At 43.0% G+C, this 23,526-nt stretch overlaps 1 protein-coding gene across 1 annotated transcript in view; it reads right to left on the minus strand.

Moving 5' to 3' along the window:
• Positions 1-21,791, minus strand: part of NUAK1 (NUAK family kinase 1) — a 46,619-nt gene extending 24,828 nt beyond the window's left edge. Inside the window, exon 1 of the mRNA XM_063395742.1 lies at positions 21,396-21,791. Coding sequence (XP_063251812.1) covers positions 21,396-21,689 — 294 coding nt within the window. The 5' untranslated portion in view covers positions 21,690-21,791. The remainder of the gene's footprint in view (positions 1-21,395) is intronic.
• Between the last annotated feature and the right edge of the window lie 1,735 nt (positions 21,792-23,526).

The raw sequence follows: 23,526 nt of genomic DNA on the forward strand, positions 1-23,526 counted from the left end.
GCTGCACGTGCTTAAAATTAAGCTCTTGCTCAAGTGCCCCCCTACTTTGGGACATCAGAACAAAAAGAATTCAAGGGACAAAACAATTTGCATGTTAAAACTAAAACAATTCTTTTTTTCCTCTTGAACCAAACATTTGGAATAGAGATTTTAAAAGTAACAACATAGCTATAGCCTTATTTACATGGCACATATTTCTAGAAAAGGTAATACAAGAGATCTTAATTGAATGAGTGACCAAGATAGCCTTCAAGAAATTCTAGCAATGGAAAAGGCAACTAACTCTAAAGATGACATTGGATTTTTCCCCTCCCCACATTTGCACTGGGACTGACTGCAAATGCAAATACACCCTGTATACAGAAGGATGTGGGTGGCTCTTGGAGCAGTATGTGCATTCCTGTAAGAAATAAATATAGACATGGGTAAAAACACGTTTTTTATTAAAAGACAGCCTTGTACTTAGCTCTGAGGAAGAATTTAAGAAGGGTTTCATTGTCAAATATACAACGGAGGGCAAATTCTTCCCCATTCACAGCTGGTAAAGTAATAACAGCAGCCCAGAGGGCATGCCAATCTCCTGATAACTTGACTGTGTGCTTCACAGACAGCACTTTTGCACATCTACCCATAATTACTGCAACTGGCCTCTGTGGAATAAATGTATACAAGAAAACATATTTTTAGATACAAAAATGCAAACATGATTGAAAAGTGTGGTGGCATTTTGTAAATATGTGTTTGGATCAATATTCTTAGGCAAACAGATGTGTTGCCTGGGAACATATTTTTTAACAGAACCAGAGAGTTTACAGTCTCACAACCCATGCTGAAAATTATGGCATCTTATTTTATAAAGGCTATTCCTAAAAGTTTAACCAAATTTCAAAGATGGTACTTAAGCTCTCCTGAAAGCATCACTTCCCAGTTGCAGGGGTAGAATTCAACAGACCAGGCAAAGTACTTCAGATTTTGTCAGTGACATCCAGGCTGCAACGTCTCATCCCAATATAAGTAAAGAAAACATGCTGGACACATCTCTTGGGTTTTAACATTCAAGACTTGCTCTCCCCTCACTCAGCTCCTTCAGATCATGGTGACTGGCACTTGGAAACAAGGAAAGACAATTGGCAGGTGTGAAATATCTTTACTCCAGTGGTGTCAATGGCACCAGGGCAGCTCTAAGCATCCACCTGGCCACGGTCATCCACCATCAGCCCATTCCCTGCAATCGTGACAAACAGCAAGAGTGCTGTGTGGGAGGCAGTGCCCTTGTACCAGTACAAGCACTCACACATAAGAGAGGTTTACTCACATGCACTAACAAAGTAGTATCACAGTCTATTGGCACAGCACATAAGCTGTAGCCATTTATTAGTAAAACCTTGATAAGCAAGTGGTGAAACGGCACAATTTATTCACTTTCAGGAGATGAGGAAATCGAAACAGAAAGGCAACAGGACTTCTAAAGGAAACAAGGACAGTAGCATCTCAGAAATTGCTGCTTGCTTCTTCCTCCCAAACTGTGCAACACACCACAGAAGAGCCTTATTCAACAAACCATCTGGTTATTAAAGGACGATTTCTGATACCTTTCCCCAAGTTCAATTGCTATTTTCTCCTCAAAAAGGGTGTTGAGAAAGTGAAAGGTTCAAAGGCATCTCAACAAATACTTTTCACCATGTGCCATCTGCCTGGTGGCCTGCACAATCCCCAAGAGGATAGGTTCCACACTTCAAAGGCTACCAGCCATGCACAGCCTTGCTGGTGCTCTGGTCCAAAAGGCCAAACGGTGAGTGATCGGTGTCAGCAGAATGTCACTGTCAGAGGTGGCATCCCAGAGCAGGATTAGTGGAGCAGGACAGCATTTATTCCAGCTCTTCCATTCTAAGAAATGGATTTCTGCTAGTCAAGTCTTTCACCTGCACAGTCTCCTCAGACCACATCAGCAAGAACAGTTGTTGGGCTCAAGTCTACTGATGTGAAAAAAATAGCACAAACAAGAAAGCAGCCCAGTTGAGTTTTATTTAGTATTTCATGGAAACACTACAAATCACAATCACGTTCTAGGTATTTATTACATGTTTCATTGTTTTCATATCTCTGAGCAAAATAAGACCCCTAGCTGTATGTTATGGTATCGGACTGTAAAACAAGTCTCTTTTCCAGGTATTCTAAAATATCAATAATGTAACTTCTTTCATGAAATTTATTTCTTTCAGAAATATATTCCAGAAAATACATTTTCAAAGACTGCTTGTGCTTTTAACACCAGGCAGAGCTGGCCCAATTTTTCTAAACCCACTTACAGGACTGCTGCATGATCAACCTGAATAACTTCAGCATAATAGGAAATAATGTCAGTTGAGAAATACCCTATGAAAGAACTTGTTTGTTCATTCTTAAGGTTCTTTTCTTTCTTTCTAGCTTGCTTTCTTGCTTTCTCTGAAAGCAGCGGCTTCACTGTGAGCAACATCAAATTTATTAAGGGTTACAGCCTATGAATCAAGAGTACGGAAAAGGCAACACACTTTTTTACATCAGCTACTTTAACTACTCCAAATATTCCAGCTCAGTATCTGCAGAGAAAGTGCTGTTAGTCCCTTTGGTAGTCTCAAAACACTGCTCTTATACTTCTACCACTCTTTTGTAATATATTTTACAGGGTTTAAGACTTAGATAATTTAATTATAGTATTTTTAGTAACATTACTAATGGATGAATTTGTATTTTTTCCAAGCTTCTTGTCTTAATGAGAATTTCAGATAACTCTAAGACCTTGCACACAAAAAGAGTAACATATCAGATTCCTAATAATGAAATCTAAAGCCTCTCACCCCAACAAAACAGGTTCAAGTTCCCTCAAAGCCCCTATAGACAGTATCCAATCTGGCAAAACACTTCAGCACATGCCTAACTTCACACATGTGAGCAGGCCATTGACTTTTGAGGGACAGCTCACACATGCAAAGTTAAATACATGCATAAGCACCAAGGTCACAGCTTAAAACTAGGCCATGTGATGTTTCCCTCTGGGGATCATTACTAGCTATGTGCACCGAAACCATCCCCAGCATCTTCAGCAGCTCTGATGGCTGCAGAGCCCCACACATGGGGTCAGGGGGAGAGAAAGACCATCAGAGATGGGAAGAAACCATCTCCACCCGCACCGCCAGTTTTGGTACCAGTTTCTGCTCAGAAGGAGGTAAAGAGAATACCCTCTCCAAAATCTATGGCACAGGCAGGGCTTGTGAGCCTCCAATACTGCCAGGCACTTCCAAACTGCTCTGCAGAATGACAGCCTTAGCTTTACTGCTGTCCTGCTTTCCAGAAGCAGATAGGAAAGAGGGAGCACAGCTTTTGGCTTCCCATCCCTCCGTGAGTCAGCTTGCAGAAGTGTGCTGGGCAGGAAGCATAGAGAAATAAATTGCTTTCTTCAAGGCAGCAATAAATTACTGGCTTCCATTTGCTGGAAAGAGGATTTATACTCACTCTCTGAACTGGTGTAGAAAGATTATAAAGTGTTTTCCAACACATTTCATGCTTCTTTGCTTTTGTTTCATACAAATAACTGGAATTGAACTATAAATACTTCACAAGTATGACGGTTGCAAAGGTTTCTGTACATTCAGTCCTATCTGTGAGAGAAATATCTTTCTTTCTTTTCAAGCTTCTTGGCTGCTCAGCAGAGCAAAACAGGTAGAATTTATTTTTACAGAGCGTGATCAAGACCACTGTGTACAGAAAAGTATCTCCAGGTCTAAACATTTGGCAAAGGGTATAGCAGGCAGTAAGTGCCCGTTTCTATATCAAATCTCCATATCTGCTGAGTCACTGCTGGCATTATCATTTGCAGCTGAGCAAAAATAAAGTTGTATTTTCATCCAAGTGAAAATCTGTTTCGCTTGATTTCAGGAAGTTGGTTCATGTGTTTTAGTCTAATGAACCTAAGTTTGCCTCATTTCCAGCTGAGTTGTGTGAATATAAATAAAGATAGAACTAGCCACAGGGCAGAGTCACAGATTTTAAGTCGGTGAGTGCTGTAGCTGAGCCTGACTACTTAAATACCACAAACCACTCACCCTTCCCCAGCAATTTCTGCATGCAGTACATTCAGACCCATTGAAAACAATCTTCCACTCGCTATTATCTACCAAGGCTATTTTTAGGACCATAGTGAGATATGAACTGCTTTTTTCCACTGAGGGAGGCTGTGACTTTTAAGCTGGTTGCAGCACTTGTACATACCACCCATGCTCAAACAAATTCCAATGGGCTCTTGCAATACTATTGTGAAGAGTCAAAAAACCAGCATCGGGACAGAGAGTGAAGCTCCCTGAGGAAGGTTAACAAGCTTGTTGCCACCAAGCAATTATGTCAGAAAAGACGCTTAAAGAAAATTATTAAAAATTATTTTCTTTGGGTGAAGAGGGAGGGGAAGGTTAAATACACATAAATCTCTCCTTTCTGAAAGCTGTGAATTGAATCCATCCCCACCCAGCAATGGGAAGTGGGTGAGCCCAGCCAGTTTCACAGCTCTGCTTCCTTTCTTTGAGACTGGAAGGTGGGAAGTGCAATGTGCCAAGTGCCAGTGGGGTGTGGAGGTAAAGAATGGGTTGATCAACCAGGGGAGGAAGAGAAAGGGAAACCAGAGGATGTTTGGGGGTGGGGAGAGAAAAGGTACATTGTTCTTTCTCCAGCTCCACAGGGCCAAGTAAGAAAGAATAAAGTCTGGCACCATATAATGTTTTTTCCAGGGGAGTCTCTGCCTATGGCTCTTGGCTCAGACATCACCAAGCCAAGAGCAAAAGAAACAAAGCTACAAAATTATGTGGTCCCTGAGGTGGCTGCAATCAAGTGATAAGGAGGGGATGCTGATAATGCAGTTGCATTGAAATGGCACTTCCAGAGATTGCACAAAGGAGAAAAAGGAAAGGCAGGGGGCCAGCTGAATAAGGCCTCTGGACCTTCCAGGTGGGAAGAAGGAGCATGGACAGATATTCCTATGGGGAAATGAAGCATCCAAAGGGTTATGAAAAGGTATCCCCGTGAGGACTTCTTTTTGTAAGCCTCCTACCACATGATTACACCTTTGCTGTGTCCATTTGCTGAAAAAACTTATCTTGATATTTCAGCCCTGGGCCAAATGCAATACTAATGCTCACGCAGGACGTGTCATTCTAAGAACAAGCTTCTGCACAGTCAAAGTAGACATTTCATGCAGTCACTGAAAAGCTGACAAAAGGCCAGTGTGAGTGTAAGCAAAATTAGTGCCTGGCGTTGTGCAATCTGCTAACACATCTCTGAGAGCTCTCCCTTTCAGGGAAAGAGTAAGGTTGACACAATGCCATTGTTTTGGAGATTGTTAGTTTTCACATCCTAAAAGCCAGATCATCTCCATGGTGATACTGCCAGGGAGACAAGCATTCAACAAAATCCTTATTAATTATTTATCAGCAGCCCAACTCTATTGTTTGATACCTTGGCAAACTATGCAGTAACAGGCCAGTTGCTCAAAGCAGTAACCGGTGCCATCTGCACCCAAGTGAGCCTGTGCTGATTTAAATCTCAGCTTCTGCTCATTGCTTTGTTCCATCACATGTTTGTTCATGTCATGGATGTTACCAAGGACAAAACAGTGTTACTGTTGTTGCAAGCCAGCAGCTGCACACATAAAGGGCAAGAACGTAGGTGCCTCCATGCACCTCTCAGGTCCATGTGCTTATATGAGGTAAAGGTTGCATGGTAACAGCATACAGCAAACATCAGCATCTCCCTGTTTCATTCCCCTCTTCACAACGTGACAGGTGGATTATATTTCTAAAAACCAAAGCTGATGTCACTACTTGTAAGGAAACTCACTCTTGTGCTAAGACACTAGAAGTCCCAAGTCAGTATGGTAAATGTTAAATCAAAATTCTCTCTGCATAAGCTGAGGCACGATGTGCCACTGTCTCTGGGAGAATGAAGGTATGATTACCTCAGGTTTAATTTTCTTTTTCTGGTTCTGCTGGACATAGTTGCTGCTATCATATCATAAATGATGATTCACCAAGAGGAGAAGAGGAATTAACTATTCACAAACACTCAGCAAGCGGATTATATATTATCTCTAGTTCCTCCTTTATTCACAGAGAAAGAGGTTTGTGGAATCAAGTTTTTATGAGCAGTAGAAGGTACCAGATGGACATATTTATACTGTACATATATAAAGTGGGTGCCAGGAGGAACATACAACACCCTTCCTCCACTTCTTTCCTCACCCCTGCATACGGTGCTTGTTATCAGGATTTGTGAGCACATTTCCTGAGTAACTACTGCCTTACTGGGAGACTTGCATCCCTTCATTGTCTGGTACTCACTATTCTCAGCTACGTATAAAAAGCCTGGCATATTTACACCATGGATTATCTGACAAATTTCCCTGGCAGACCTTTCTTCATTTAATACTGACAATCCTTGTCTCAAGTCATATATGTCAGAAATATACTAAAGAAACTTCTCCCTTCTCAAAGGTTTTTTACACCACATTACTGAAGTCCTAAATCATAGCACTGTTTAGTTCTAGAAGAAAGACAAATAACCATCATCCCTAGCAATAATGATGTGTTTCCCATGGTGATGCCTCAAGTTGCCCCTTCTCACCTTTCCCCACTGTCCCAATAGCATGCTACCACAAATTTGCATCCACTTCAATCCTCCCTGATCCACAGTAAAACAAATTTTCTGTGGTAGGAGCAGAGGTTGCAGAAGATTTGTTGAAAAGCAGAGATCTGACTGTTATTATGACCTGGTTATTAAAGATGTTTGCAGCTGTGTCCTGTCAGGATGGAGCCCAAGGCTGGTCTGGCATCCTGGGAGAGTCCCTATCATGTGCAGACTTCACCTTCCTGGAGAAAAGAGTGAGACTGCTTACATTTTCTCTAATACACTTCTAAATGTAACTCCATATCCTCTGTACCATGTACAGGTCAATAGAAGACCATCTCCTTTCCGAAGTCTAATAAGTCACAAATATCCCATCCAACTACCTTCAAACTTTCATGAAAAGTTCATGCTTTGGCACATAAGAAATTAGATTTGGAAGGAAACTGGGGTAGGGGTTTTCCCAAGGCAATGGATGTTCATAACTGTAATTTTTTAAAAAATGCTTTACAGCCTCAACTATGGATCATCCTCCTTAATAGATGTTAACCAGCACTGAATGGCACATTCACTCAAAAGATGAAAACTGCATTTACAGTTAACTTCTAGTGAAGTTGCCAAGCAGATGTTTATTTTTGGCTTCCACATTTACCAAAGCCAAATGATACACTGAGTTGGGATTTCACAGAGTCTAATTGCTTTTCTTCCAGGTTACAATTTTGTTGGAACCCAAAAGGGAAAAAGAAGGAGGGGGGGAAAAGCAAGGAAAAAAAAGCTGACTTCACTTTTAAGTAGGAAAAAAATGGGTAGCATCCGTTTTTATCATGTCTGTTTATATCATAGTTTAAATGAGGTTAGAATTGTGCAATCATTATTGATCAAGTTCCAAACACAGCATAGCTCCATCCAGCATATGTGCAAAAGAGGAAAAGTCACTGAAAGCGAATCCTGTGTCAGTCTTTTAACTTCTGAAAGCCTGTGTGCAGATTGTTTAACACTAATTAAATTACTGGCAAGTCAGGCTAAAGAGGAGTGAAAGAATTCACAAGCCCCAAGTTTACTGTTCTCAATGTTACATGGGTATTACAGATCCACTCTCCAAAAACTGGAAGATAGATTTCACAGTAATTTTGGGGTTTGGTCTCACAGCTACCACAGCTGCTGATGTAATGCAAAATGCTAACCTGAGGCAGCAGAGAGGGACTTTAATTCCATGTTGTTTTTTCATTGTGAATAAGCAGTGAACCACACTGAAGTAATCCTCCGAAGTAGGAGTGCACACTGTTCAAGGCATCAATTTGGGGATGAAACACAAAACCAAGATCTTGGCTATGTCATTATAAAAAGCTCTTTATGACTTTCTTAAGAAGATAGGTATAGAGCCCTGGTGCCTGGATCTAGTTCCAGTTTGAAAATTACACAGTCTCCTGTAATTCCTCCAGTAATTTAAATTGGAAATGGGGTTATTCACATGCTCTAAGCAACTGCTGCAAACTGTTACAATGTGCTGCTAAATAATTGTAACCTCAGCAGTTACCAGAGTCTCTAAAGTGATTTTACAGGTTTAGGCGAAAGGTACTACATCAGTGCAAGACTGTAATTCACATTAAACAAGGAAGAGTGTTAGACATTGTTTGAACTCTTAGAATCAGGTTTTTTTTCCCAAGAAGCCACCTCACAGCACATTTTCATTCATTAGTAGGTTCTGCTTGAGAAATTTGTGGATAAATAAATGTAACTCGGCTTATTCTCTCTTTTTCACTGAAGCTTCTGTGAGTTCAGAGAAACTTCAGAACCACTGAGAGCTTTGCACATCTTTACAATGCTCTTCCACCACAAATGTGAAGTCAGCAAGTATTTTGTGGATCTTTTGATTTTGTTCTCCAGTCCTGCAGTCCTTCAGAGAAAAAAAGGAAGTGCTGTTTCACCATGAGAATTACAATAGTATAAAGAAAAAACTTGGAAAGAGTCTTTTTTAAAAGAAATGTCTGTACTTCCATGCACCACAACACTCATTAAAACTCAACACCATACTGTTCGACTACCTCAAATTCCTAATTAAAGGAACAGAATTTTTAATTGTAGAGAGATTTTTAAAGCTGAATTTTTAGACTTTAGTCTTTTTGATTAACATTGATGAGCAAGGATTCATAGTGCAAAGATGGTGGGCCACAGAAATTACATTATGGAGGGTGCACAGATGTGTTCAAACAGAACAATTGGAAGGGTTAATGACACAGAACTATCAGAAGCACCTGTATCTGGTATATTTTCCTAAACCGATCTAAGGTGGATCAAAATATAAACACCACTTCTTGGCAGGAATCTACCAAACCATAAACCCTCATCCTATCTGGAAAAATACTCTTGGAAAAAAAAAGATTAGCAATCGTGTATCAAAGCCTCACCCAGATTATTTTGCTCCAGGACCTACAGATCACTTTGCAATATTAAATTTGTTTTTGTTAACACACTGCTTCAGGATTACTTTATTCTGCCTGGACATTATCTATTTATTGGTCCCTTCTGGGAAGGGACCATCTTAGAATTTATGATGAAATGTGGTGGAATTACTACAGCGGGAGAAAAGGAGTTTGCTAAGATTTCCTCCCCATCCTTCTCTGATTTCTGAGAAATATTTATAACCCTGAAGGTAGAGGAACCTCCTGTTGTTCCCTTCTATTTATTGAACGTAAATTACCAGGGCCACCCTAACAGCTCAGTGGAGAGAGTAACACAGGAACAGGAACACTCTTGCTCCCTGCAGCCAGTTGGGCTTGGAATGGATGTGAGAGGGTGAGGAATGAATTACACTTTCCTACAATTAAGTGGCTGGCAATCCAGCAATTCTGCAGCTTTAAATGCATAATTCCAGCTTTCCCTGCTAGAAGAGGAGTTCACAACTGCAGGCAGTTGTTCTAAGTAGTTATGAGGAGACTTAACTTTGGAGGGGGAAAAGCACAAAGCGATTATTTTTCAGGATGGAAAGCTTTTGCCTAAGAATTCCCCCTGACCCTGTGAGCTCCAGGACTGTTGCCCCCTTCCTCAACATGCACAAACACCTTTTTTGGTGAGTGTTTTGGCTGGAGTCAGTTGAACAAGTGAGAGTTAGAACTCATGTTTCTGGGATCCCCTTGCCAGAAGCTAAGCTGTTAGGTAGTGTAACAACAGCAGCCCAGGCTTCCCACTTCACCCTGCCAGTGACCTTCGCACAGACTTGGACATACCCCCTTCCTCAGAGTGAGGAGCAATTCCCTCTCATGCTGCTCGGTCCAGAAACTCATCTCAGCAAATACCACAAATCATGTCAGGACTATTAAAGCAGTGCTGCATAATGTGAATTGCTGTCCACAAGGGACTGGACCAAGAGACTGCCTAACCCACTTTGTTTAACTTTCTAGTTAAACAATCCTGAAAGGGGAAGCTGCATTGCTACTCTGGAAATTACAACTTTAATCTCATTTGAACCACACATTCCTCAGTTAAAGTGCAAAAATAATTTAAGAACCAACTCCCAAATAAGACATTTTTCTACACTTCCTACATTTCCCGGAAATATATTATTTCGGATGCTGTGAAGTAAAAGAGACTTATTAATTTACCCAGGTTAAAGTTCTTCCAGTAGCCTCAAGAAACTCTAACGTCAGGCTAATTACACACATTTCACCAGTTTTGCATATTCACACTGCTCAAAGCAACACCACACAACACCAAGTGGAACATTGATCGTTTCCAACTCAACCCCACAAACCATTCGCGCATATTGCATTCATCACTCTCTCGAACTGCACTGCCCATGGCAGGAATCCATAGTGCTTCCCTGAAAACAGCAAGTTTCATTTCCCTTCCTCAGCCATGCTTTAATAGAGCTCTGAGGTGCCAGCTTTTACTGGGTTATTTAAACACCGTCTAGAGTTTTGCCGGGCAGATAAGAAGAATAACTTGGGTGTGCAGTAAAACAAAGATATAGCTGTTTGTGCCAAACATTGAGTTTATGGCAATACTTCATAGGAATTATTCCCCATAACAACTGAACTGTCATATCCTACAACTACATCCCAGGCAACCTCCCAGCTGAACTCAGGACGGCTGCTGTCTGATGTGCTCTACATACAAACACCCAGAACTAACCAGATGTTCTCTATGTAAAACATTTGGTTTGAAACACGCAGTGCTTCTTTCCAAAAATCCATTACATTTGTTTAATGGACTCGCACAGTTCAACTAAAATATCCTGGAGCAGACATTTGACTGCAACTCTACTCTACAAGCCCCATCTGCAAGAAGAAAAAAAGATAAAGAAAGAAAAAGCAAATGAGAATGCTTTACATGATTTATGCTGTCTTTATGATCAGCCAGTTCATAAAATACAAGCTTTGTGCTACAGACAATAACACAAATTGCTTTCAAGTGTACTGTTTAGTCCCTGCCTGTGTTAAAAAAATATTTCAATTGAAACAAAGGGCCGAACTCTGCTCTTCAGCTTACAAGTGTTAATGCAACTGAGAGCAGCTTTTTACTCACGTACATCACAGGGGATGCAATTTTTTTGTTTTATGCTCAGAGTGAGTGAGTAATGACATCCAATAATGATAACCAGTTACATTCACAGTTGCAGAGTTTTCCTTTCATCCAAGAAAGGCTTGAAGGAGGTTGAAGTACAGCACGAAATCCTTCTCCCTGGTGAATTCCTTGTAAGCAAATGCATAACCCACAACGAAGCCTATCACAGGTTCCCTTGGACCACATTTACATAATAAAATGCCAGACAGAATGGAAGAATACTTTGTTTTACTGAAACATTGGCAGAAAACTCTCAAACTGTACATAGAAAAAAACCCTGTAGTTGAAAAGGATGGCTAGTTACTGGCCTGGATGCAAATGCACTGCACAGTCTAGCTAAAGGCCCCCATTCCTGCCAGGTTATGCTGACACAACAGCAACTGAGTTGTATCAAGTGCTGCTCAACAATGATGAGCTGTCTCCAAGGCACAAGAGATGGTGGGCTTTTGAAAAATTGGCACCATCCCTTCAAAGTGTGACTAAAGCTATGGAAGAGGACGTTCATTTTTAAGAGCAATTTTCCTGAGATGGTTATAGCCACACAAGGAATGGCCCAGCGCAGTGCTGGAGTTGTGGTCGACCTCAGCTCTCCCCATGGCTCCACCACACACTTTCTAGATGAACCTCAGGGAAACCACTCACCTCCTGGATGCCCAAAGCATGGCTGCAACAACTGGCTCCTACAGGAGCTGAAGCTTAAACTCACAGATCACCGTTTAATTATTTTACCTCATTTTGGTACCCTGAAGAGAACAAAAATATAACAAAGGAAGTAGAATGACAGATGCTGTTCCTCATGCATCCTTATTTAAAAGGTATCTTCCCAAGAGGGCAATGTGAACATCTCTCGGTTACATTCCTATACAAGTCAGCTAAGCCTGCATTGCCTCCATCAGGTATTTACAGGAATCTTCCAGGTTCTAGGCAACATGGCATTAGAGCATGCACCAGATAGGAAGGTTGCACTCTCCCCTCTTCTCCCAAAGGCTATTTTATTTCCTCCCACCAAAACAACAGCCTGCAGCTCTGCCCTGCTGAATCCGCTGCACCAAGTGTCCCCAGGCATCTCCAGGCACCTTCACTCCTCCTTCCTGAGCTGCACTCTGCTGGGAAAGCCATAATGTTTGATTTGTGCAGAGCGGCAAAGATATGCAAATAAGTGACAGCTCTGAACATGTGCTTTGGAAGCTGCTTCTTTAACAAATGCTTTGCTGTCTTCCCCTGTCAGACTTGTGTGCAAAGGACTTAACCTTTTTGTGTCAACAACAAAGCACCGTTTAACAAAAAGGAACATTTTAGTTACCACGCAGCTCAAAAAGTTATTTCTACCCAATCCTCATTGCTATCTTTTGTGATTAAAAAATATTCACACTCATTTTTAAAATAACGCTTGTACCTCAAATAAAGGTAGATATCTCTCACCATCAGGCATTTAATAGAGATTAGAAATCTCAGCAGAGATAAAATGCCTTGTTGTGTACAAAAAAAATTATACAAAGGTTTTGAGATCTCCATCAACAGCAGGACCCAGATTTTTCTGATCTACTGAGCAATAGCTAAATTTAGTCCCTGAACTTGGTATCTTTTCGCAGGAACAATAATTTTTTTTTTTAAAGCCTAATGTCTCTTAACTAGTGTCTTTATTCTGAGGGAGTGCTGCTCAAGGCCAAACACGCTGACTCAGCTCCACAGCCCAGCCAGACATTAGGATAATTGCAAGTCCCTCAAGTCGCCAGACCTCAGAACAAAGACACTGCTTCAGCCTTAAGTCGTCCCACATGAAGCTGCTGCAGCCAGAGTAGCCGAGGGGCTCTGGGATCACCACAGGCCAGCGTTCCCCAGGAAGGCAAGGCAACAGGGGAAGAAGCACAGCCTGCCAAGCACTGATGCTTCATCACAGAGGCAGCCAGCCCCACAAGGTGCAGCAGACCCTCCCATTCACCAGGAGGGCATCCAAGGGACCCAGCAGCAAGGGCTGTCAAGGCACCATGCTGAAGGTGTGGTGGCAAGGTGAAGTGGGAAACACCGACAGTGAGAAGGGAAGGCTGAGGAGGAATCCAGAAATTAGCAATTACATTTAGGAGCATGTTAAACTCAGCGATCTCAGCTGCTGTCTTAATACTTATAAAAAAATAAGACCTGCATTTAATTTGTGATATTCGCATTCACCTACAACTGGCCAGGATGGTTTCACACATGCCATCCATAGCAAACCCTTTTCCCACAGCTGCTCTGTGAGTGAGTTTTTTTTCAAGTGAAAGAAAACACTCATAAAGTATTTTATTATCTCCTGCATTGGTAAGGATAGAGCCCGGAAAAGCCCATACTTGAGCAAGACCCAGGACTTCCATCACATCATGGACCAGTGGCAGCTTTAAGGACTGATGGCTCATAAACCATCAGAACTAAGCAAGTCCCATCCATCTTCAGAGAGCTGAGGAACACAATGAGCTTATACCATTCAGTAGTTTAACAGACTGAATTGAGGATTGGCCCAAGGTCTGTAGTTCAAAATACAGAAATTACAGAGCTCAAATAAGAGCACAAGAACCATGGAAGATCAAGGGATGGCTACAACTTTGCCCCTCCACGCTTTGCAGCACACAGCCAAGGTTACAGGAGGGCCTCCACATCTAGTGAACATCTGGCATTTCTGGTGTGGGTCCAGGATGTTTGATGGGTATGGCCAGACACAGTACACACATAGTACCTCACCCAGCCTCCAAGTGCTTAAAGGTCTAGGATCCCCTAATTTATACAACGTACTATGCTGCCTGTGAAGACACAGTGATCAATACATTCTGTTTAAAAGCAGATAATTCTCAAATCATAACTTGCAGATGCTCAAAGTCTTTCATGTGGGTAAGACAAATGAGAGCCATAGAGACTGATTTTGTAGCCAGGGAGTACAGGAAGCAACAGCAGGAGAACACTATTGAAAGCCTGGATACACTTATGGCTTTAATGAATTGGTCATCAAATATAACAACACACATATGCAGTTTTTACCTTGCTTTGTAGTTCGCTCCCCGCCCTCCCCAGCTAGTCCCCATATATCTAGCAAAGTGGAAATTATTTTGAGTTTAGTTTATTAAGTGGACACACATGGTACTCACATCTGTTGGAAGATATTTGAGGGAAACGCTGACAAATATCATTTACATATTTCGCTGCAGACCTTTTCATCTGAGACATTTCCTCTGACATATCAACTATCCTAAGTACATCGACTCATTAGTGCTCATGACAAGAGGTTTTTCGTTGAAGTGTCTGGTGCACACCTGGGTGATTAAGGGACGAATCCTGACTTACAGAGGAGGCAAGAAGGACATTCTCTTGTAGGTCAGAGATTCCCATGCCAACGTGCCCATCGCTGGTGGAGTGCAAACCATCAACACAGAACACCTGAGCTGGGCACTGGCTGCAGCCTCCAGACTTACCCAGGAGCTGCTGAGGCTCTGGCCAGCACACTGAGTAGCCACCACTGGCTTTTGCTATCCATGCTGTAAGCTCCTATCCCACCTCAAGCCTGGAGGCAAACCTGCACCTCTGGTTTCAGAGAATCATTCAGAGCTGTGGCAGTAAACATTGTTTGGTCCCACTTTTTATACAAAAACATACAAGACAACAATAAGGAAAAAAGTGTCTTACTGAGAGGAGCGCAGTTGCACAGCAAGAGGAAGTGCTTTGACACCTCCCAGTTCATGTACATAGGGAGTACATTAACGTGGTACAGGAGGGAGAGATAGAACCAGGCAGATGCCCGTGTCAAACCAAAGGTCATCAACCAGCTTCCGAATGCCTGGTATGCAGGTTTTGGAAACGTGTCCCATATGCTCTATATTTGGATCACCATGGCTGTACACACGTTCACCTGCTGGTGTTCAAGGCTTATATACCCAGAGCTGGTTTTCAACCCACACGTTCTTCCTTGGCACTGTTGTGGCCACCACATGCCTCCTCCCAATTCCTCACCCCAGCAGAGACTCTCTAGTTACTTATTTACCAGACAAAACACAGACTAACTACAATTACAGTTCTGTAAAGAATAAACAATTGTTCACAAGAACTGTACATTCCACACAGTTTTATTCAACATGTATGACCCCAAACTACAATATATACAATAATTGTCTCCACATGGCAAATCCACATTGTGGTTCCTAAAAAAATAATAATTTTTAGAACACATGCCACTAAAAAATGCAGTACATTTTAGCAATGTCTAATGAAAGACTTTATACAAGTAGTTTCCATTCTCTTGTGTTCTCTAGCACGTGGTGCTGTGAAACCATTTGTAAAAACATATAGGCATTTTATAGTGTTTTTAGCTGAAAGCTGCATTAAAAACATTGGCTCAATTTCTGTTCTGAAATTTTACATGTAGAGGTAATGACACTAGGTATGCATCGTGCCCTGTTCATTAGTCTAACTTTCCTATATTAACCCTTCCAGAAAGGAATACACTGAGACATGGGAAATTTAATTATCTGCCCAAAATTGTTTAATCCAATGCAGGAGAAAAAAAAAATAAGGCAACAGTCTCTTGGAAACTTTTAATTTCTTCACCTGTAAGGAAGTGCGACATCATTCAAAGAATATCACTTGATCTTCGCTCAAAGCTCAAAGAACATGCTGTTCTTTAATTTGGTAAAAGATTTGACAAACTAACATATCCAGATGACCCCTTACTGGCTAGTCATTAATTCACTTTCATACCACTGAACCATGCTCCTCTGAACAAATTTGCTTCTCCAACAGAAATTCTCAGTGCAGAAAACTAGTATTCTGTTCCAGTGCCTTTCTCCTGATGACCTTCATGCTGTAATCATTTATTTCTGTCTGCACCCCTTAATGTTAAAGTCTTCTTTGGCATCTCAATTATCCAAGTGTTTATATGAAGACTGCGGCAATTTGATACAACCAGGTAGTAACTTCTATGGTAATAAGCCCACAGTATTCGCTGTGAATTACATTAGAATAATTCCAGTGGGTTTTTTTCCATTTGCTGCTCTTTTTTTTGCTTCTTTTGTTAAACCGCAATCTCGGAACACATCTAATAGTTAAGGGTGGAACAAATAACAAATTAACAGCAAAACTATTTTCAAGCCCATATACTCTTTCCAACTTCTATTCATTCCAGATCTAGAATTTCCATGCATGCAGAGGATGACCTGAGTTTCACTAACATGCCTTCAGCATCATGAAAACACTGTCTAGATTTAGTCACATTACAAGTCCCTAAAGGAACTCAGTTTGAAGTATTTATCTTCAATAAATAAATACATACATACACACATACAAACATGCGTAAGATTTAGGTGATACGTTTTGCAAGAATCTCTTTTGCCCTGAGAAGCCTCTGGCCCCATGTGAGTGTAGCGTGGCAGGAGAGCTGCCCGCAGCAGCCACCACAGGCTGCGCAGATCCTGCTCGCAGCTGCCAGCTTGGGAGCAGGGAGCAAAGCTGCACGCCCTGCGTGGGTCACCACGCTGGCACGCACAACAAAAGCGGGAGGCAGAGGAGTACAAAAGGGCCAGGAATGGAGACCAAAGCTGGATGTCACACAGGGACAAAAGCCCCGGATAAAGAGAGAGGCCAGGAGGCAGGACAGACTGAGCTCTGCAGGAGGAAGGGTGTCATCCACAGCACCCTGATGTCACATACTCTGTATGCCTGGACAAATCGGGTATTAGGTTGTGCACCCAAAACTAGCTGAAACTTCTGCTGATTTTGGCTTTAATTGTCAAGTTTTTCCTTTCTCATGTATAAAATGGGGTAGCAATACAAGCTATTGTTACTATAATTGAAGTGTATTATCAGAGCTGTGGAAGCCACATTCACGAATCAGGAACCTGCTGAGCGAAGTACTGTACAGACAGTTCACATCACAGCAGTGTTGTGTAGATACTTATACCTGTGTCTGCCACAAAGGAAGATATCTTAGTAAGAGCTACAAAGAACACCAAAAGAAAAACAGAAATAGATTTGGATATTGTCCTGCAGAAGATGCACACCGAGCAATCAAGATAAAAACCAGTATGAAGCAGTGACCCAAGTACTAACTGAAGAAGGAATTCTCAGGGTAAAAAATGGAAATAAATCATTAAAGATAAAAGAATTCACATGCATCAGAAGGACACTGACATTTTCTGTGATATCATCAGCACAGGTGAGAGAACTGGGACATGTTTCACCTGGTTTTCACTGTCCTCAGTGACCCAGGAGCACACTTTTACCCTATTATAAGGAAGCCTTAAAAACCCCACTGCAAACAAACATTATGGTTGCGTGGCCAACAAGGCCTTAATTACAGGCGTGACAGAGCTGTCATTGTTGGTATTCATGTTTTGGTTTTGTCATGATATGGAGAAATACAATCAGTAAAGCAAAGGTCTTCTTTTCATGTAATCTGTTGCTGTTCCAGGTTTCAAAGACCCTGTGCAACCCTTCAAACTCATCAAGAAGCAGACCTTAATTTAAAATAAAAGATTTGCACTGCAGTTGTAAATAAAACGATTGGTTGCTTTTAAGTTTTAAGGTTTAAGTTTGAGGGTTTTTTACAAGATTTTGATACAGAAACCAATTTCATTTGGCAACATGCTTCTACCTGCACTTAATACGCAAAAAAGATAAACAACACATGGCAGCAACCACAATGTGCCTGTCCAAATATGCACCACGTGCCTGTTCCTCATGTTGGGCTGCTGCTTGTCAACAATTCCCAAAATAATTAACTTTCTGGAGAAACAGCTGGAGGAGAATAGTGCTTCCTCCACCTGCTGGTGAGGAGGAAGAAAAGGCGTCATGGCTCAGGCAGAAAGAACGAGATGAAGGTGGAGGGGAGGCAGGCTTCTGCAGCTACTCCCTTTCTCCCAACTGCAGGCTAGGGAGAGAAAGGGAGACAAACTTCCTGGCTTTTGCAAACAGCAAACAGAAAACACCTATCTGTAATCTAAATTTGCATTCTAATGAATATTTACTCCAGTGGAATAATTTACTCAAAGGATCCAGCAGCATTTACCATCTTCATGCCCCATGCACAGAATAAACCAGAGGTGGTCAATACATACCTTAAGTAAGGCTGAAATAAGTTTAACTGTGGATTTCTTGGCTAACAAACATTGAAAACATAACATGAACAAAAGTTCCCTTCTTTGGTTTAACACGTGCAAGATGATAAGTGGAAAAAACACCCACAGAAACATCAACATGAGTGTTACTTCACGGGCTTGAGATATCATCTCTTCATCCTTACACTTGCTAACAGGTGCCTTAATTTAAAATGTCGTAAGTTACAACTGTGTAGTGCTGAGACAGCACTAATGAAGAAACCTTGCTGGCAAAATAAAGCACCTCATACATCATATACTGGGCAATATTTTAACTGCTCCGTGCAGCATGCAATACTGTCTGCAGTCACTGTGGTAACGAATGCACAAATTCACCTAAGTTGTTTCCAATAACAAACTAAATGTATCATACAATCTACCCTGGAGCTTTATGGCAGGAAACTTTATGATCATGTTCCACTGTGTTATAAGGAAAGACAATAAAGTTAAAGTTAAGAGGAATAACAATTTGAATAAACTTGTAACCTGCTAACATGTGCCAAATACTACTTTTATTCAAGTCAACAGAAATCCTGCGATTGATTTCCAATGGCACAGGATTAAAGCACATCTGTACTTTGCATTGAACTGTCTTCTCACCTTGGTTTTACTTTATTTACCCAAACCTGCCAGTTTATTTCATTTCTGAGCTCTGTTTATACAGATGACGACAAATCCAAAGTTTGTGCTTCACATTAAAAGCCTAGCTAATCACACAAACCTTTTTATTAAATGCCATACAGCTAAAGAAGTTCTTGACAGACAAGAGAAGTGGAAAGACCAAACAGGAGAATTGCTTGAACAAGACTGATGAATGGGAACACAAGGTCCAGCTTTGCAATCTTACAGCTTCAAATACCTGCTTACCACTGAGTAAAAAATGAGATGAACAGCTAAACCAGTAGAATTGGAAGAAAACAGCCTGGACAAGAGCTGTTGCAGCCGGGTGCAATAGGATTGGCATTGGACACAGTGCAACAGACAGTGCCAGCCACATCCCCTGCTCTGTGCATCCCCTGCTGGACACGGCAGCATCTGGTCCAACCTGCTCATGGATGATGCAAATACTGCCACTAATAAGAACTGAGAAGAGGAGAGGGAAGAGAAAGAGAGGTGGAAAAAACAAAGAAAAACTGCCCCTCTCTGATCAGTCATCCCGTCGGTTCTCTTATCTCACCCATGGAAAGGAATCAGTGCTCACTGTAACAGCCAGAGAAGGGAACTGTGAGAAAACAAGAAGCATTTTCCATTCACCAAGATCTGGCTGGATTCCTGACAACTAGCTTTTATTCTGCAAGCAGACAAACTGTGGATATTTTACATACAGTCACAGATGTTACAGTTCAAATACACACATTACACCAGGACTCGCCTGCAGATTAGTTAATAATTACAAAGTGCCACACGCCAAGGCTTGCATTACTCCAGTAAAAAACTCACACCCTGGTAAGGACTTGTTCAGCTTCTACATACCAGCTGATACAGCGAATGTTACATTTTTATTGCATTTAAGATTGCATAGGTATTCTGATTTTCACTCTCTCCATTTCAAGATGGCATTAACCATATAAATTCAGTTCAGACCATAACATCAAAGTATCCCCTAGCTGTGCAGCTGGAGAGCTTGACAGATAGCAAAATATGCAAAGACCTGGTGTGTTGTTAGGTTAGATGAGACACACATCTACTCTACATCCTTTCTTCTGTGAGGGCTCTTTCCAAAGCCAAATCTCATGGTACATTACTGTCACCTTTTTTTTGTTAATTTCTCAACTCCTTAAAAAGAGATGGTTTCAACTTATTTGCTTATTTGCTACAATCTGCAGTGCAACTCAAAATGAATCTACTTAAAAAATAATAGTTAGCTTATAATATAACCCTGAAGCTTTTGTTAGCCTGAAGCTGTAAAACAGCCAAGACAGCAAACTTTAAAAATCATGGACTTAGAATGAGCATGTGCAGAGATGTCCATCTTTAGCCAGACTCCAAACGAGCTAATAAACTGAAAGCATATATGATATGAGTCTACAACTTGGCTGGAACTCTCATTTTCACTGTGGCCACAAAGATATTCAGTTGCAAAGTAAGTGTTCCTTATTAAAGTCATAGCATCTGAAATTTCATTTTCTGTTTTACAGATCCTTCTGCCTCTGGGTGTGTGTTGAGCTCCCCAGCAACCGAAAGCGAAGGATAAATGTAACGTCACCAGGGAAATGCCTTGCTTTTAGATGAAGTCTAGTGTTAAACTCAATTCATGTACTTCAGAACGAAGACCTCTGTAGAAAAACACCTATTTCTTTAACACAACGCCTGCCCTCTGTGGTAAGTTACATATTTCTGGGAAGGATAAATGACAATAATTCTGACTAATGTGAACATTGCTTCAATTGCATTTCTGCACCCGGCTGGAGCGCTGCAGCAGTGAGGAAATGCTGAAGCTGAGTTATTGCTGGACAACCCCCGGGCTGCTTGAAGTCTCGAGCCAGCCGGCACCGCTGAGCGGTGAAATGGATCGTAAAAACCAACGGGGTGGGTTCCAGTCCCTGCAATTTTTTTAGGTGTCAGCAAAGTTCAGGTCACAAAAGTATGACCGAATCATGGCATTTTTAACCAGGGAAGCAAACGTTTTCCCTTCTGACAGCACTTTGTGAGCGGTTTTGTTCAGCCAGGGGATGTGACAGGTTTCTCCAAAACGTGAATTTCCACTGGGGAAAAAACTATTCACAGTGGACTCGCATGTAAAAAAAAGGAGAATAAAAACAACAAGCCATCCTATTTTTCCAATAACACATCCCTTCAAAATGTACCAGTGCTCTGCTACAGTACCTCCACCACTCCTCCCAAATGAGCCTCTCTGCAGGGCTGGCACTCTGAACAAAGCCGCGGACCGCAGGCACGGGTGGGATGCTGAGCTGGTCCCCGCCTCGCCACAGCCCGCCAGCTCCGCACAGGACGGGGCTCCTGGAGGGACGCACCCGGCCGGCTCTGCTCCGAAACCGGCGCTGGAATCTGATCTTACATATACCTGTGTATATAAGAGAAAGAGGCAGAGAGAAGCCGCTCCGCCTGCCTTACCACTCTGCCAGAGAACCTCTCGATGGCCCGCTTGACTTTGCCATAGGTGCCTTTGCCCAAGGTCTCCTGCAGCTCGTAGCGATGCTTCAGATTGTGCTTGTGGTGATGCCGTTTCACCCCCTGCTGCTTCCTCGCCGCCGTTATCTCCGGGGACGGAGGCGACCCGACCGACTCCTCCATGGCCGCCGCCGCCGCTGCCGCCTCTCCGCCGGGCGGGCCGGGGCCGCAGGAGGAGCGGGGCTGCGCGGGGCTGGGGCTGCTGCTGCCGCCGGCGGCCGCCTCGGCGCCCTCCATGCCCGGCGCCGGCAGCCGCCGTGTGTCCGCCCCGCCGGCCTCGCCGCCTCTGCCTCGGCCCCGCGCCCGCTCCGGCACCACGGGGCGCGGCGGGCGGGGCGGGCCGGGGGGCGGTGGCGGCGCCCCCGCTCTCCGCCCCTTCTCTGCCGCCCGCCCCGGCGGCGGCACCGGCGTGGGGCGGCCCCTCCGCCCGGCCCGCCCCCCCTGAGAGCCGCGAGTCGGGCGGGGGTGGCAGCTGAGGGCATCGCTCTTAGGGACGCTCCTTTGTGCACCGGGGAGACGGGAGTGCCGCGGCGGCTTCCCCGGGCCGCCGGAAGGCGCCTCAGCGGGGCCGAGCCCCCGGGCCCCGCGGGGCCGGGCTGAGGCGAGGCGGAGCACCGGCCCCGGGGGTCTGGCGTGTGCACCTGCAGGGACGGCGGGCAGCGGCACCAAATTAAGGTCTGGAAATTTTTTCCAGAAAACGTCTAATTTTCCCCATTCATCAAGAGGTTTCCTGTAGGGTTTCCATGTTGGTGGAGCTGGCAGAAAAACTCAGGCACACCCAGGTGCCCGCTGTCCTTGGCACGGGCAGGCACTGTTTGCCTGCTCCACAAGGTTTTTGTCAGTGAGAAACCTTCCTGGGCCCGGTTCTGCTGTGGTTGACTTGCAAATCTGCACCAAGAGCTGAGAAACACCTCATGTCTGCTTTCAGGGTCTTTAAAATAAAAAGAATGCATCGGTTTTACGCTTTCTTCATTTTAAAGTAAGGGTTATTTCTCTCGCAAAGACGGCTTGAAAACTTAAATCACTACAGAGGTACAAATTGTTTCCAAGGTTAAGACGAATCAGATGTTCCCTTTAGAAAAGAAGCCATCCCCAAGTGCAGGCCAGAGAGGGCAGATGATCGCTTGTAGCAGAAATGGGAAATTTGCATGAGGTGGAATCATTCTGGCATTCTCCACTATAGCCAGTTTTCTGGACCAACACAAAAGCTTTCAAGTGAAAGCCCTGGTTCAGTGTCTCTTCCCCACTGACTGTTCTTAAGGTGCAATTACAGCTGGGATTGTGTGCTCTGCGAAGGTAACACACAGGCCTCTTGAAATCTTAGGTTCCACTTTGTGGTCACAGCAATATCAAGGCACAGAATTTCAGGAGCGATAGCCCCGTCCCTCCATTTCACTGGGGGAGTGTTAGCACAGAAGCTGATCAGTTTTGCTGGCTGGCTCCTGCAAAGGCTCAGGTCTGTCAAAGGTAACTAACCCTGGAGTGTCAAGGTGATGGGGTGATACCAGGCACCAGCTTTGGTGAGGATTCTTGTTTGGTTCTTCTAACTCACTGGGCCTGTGTGTAAAGCTGGACCTGCAAGGTTTCTTCCTGAGACTGTGAACACTCTGCCCTGAGGTTGCAGCCTTAGCTTCCCTGACTTGAATTTGAAAACAGAAGTTTCTCTGTAATTAGATCAATACACCTTCATTTTAGGATCAGCAAAGGTGTCCAGCTGGCTCAAGGCAAGTCTGCCTAGTACAGAACCCTGTTCCTGGCCAGAGCCAGCTCCATGCCACAAGGGTTGAAGAAGACAGAAAGAATCCTGCAGCAGTCAGAAGAAACATCTCCTGAGCTGGCTTCTTGATCTTTGGAAGCCTGATATTGGTGTAAGTCTAGGAGCATGAAATTTAACATCTCTTTCACAGAATGCACCACAAAGGGGCTATTCCAAAGCAGGAAAGGTAAGGGAAACTTAACTCTGTTACTATAAAAAAAAATTAAAAAAAAAAAAAATTCATCCTGTAGCCCCTTTCTTTATCTTAAATGTAGAAAGCACAAAAATTCTGTGGCCTTCTCTTTGTAAGAAGCAAGA

The sequence above is a fragment of the Prinia subflava genome, chromosome 4, assembly GCF_021018805.1.
Source record: "Prinia subflava isolate CZ2003 ecotype Zambia chromosome 4, Cam_Psub_1.2, whole genome shotgun sequence".
Taxonomy (NCBI): Eukaryota; Metazoa; Chordata; class Aves; order Passeriformes; family Cisticolidae; genus Prinia; species Prinia subflava.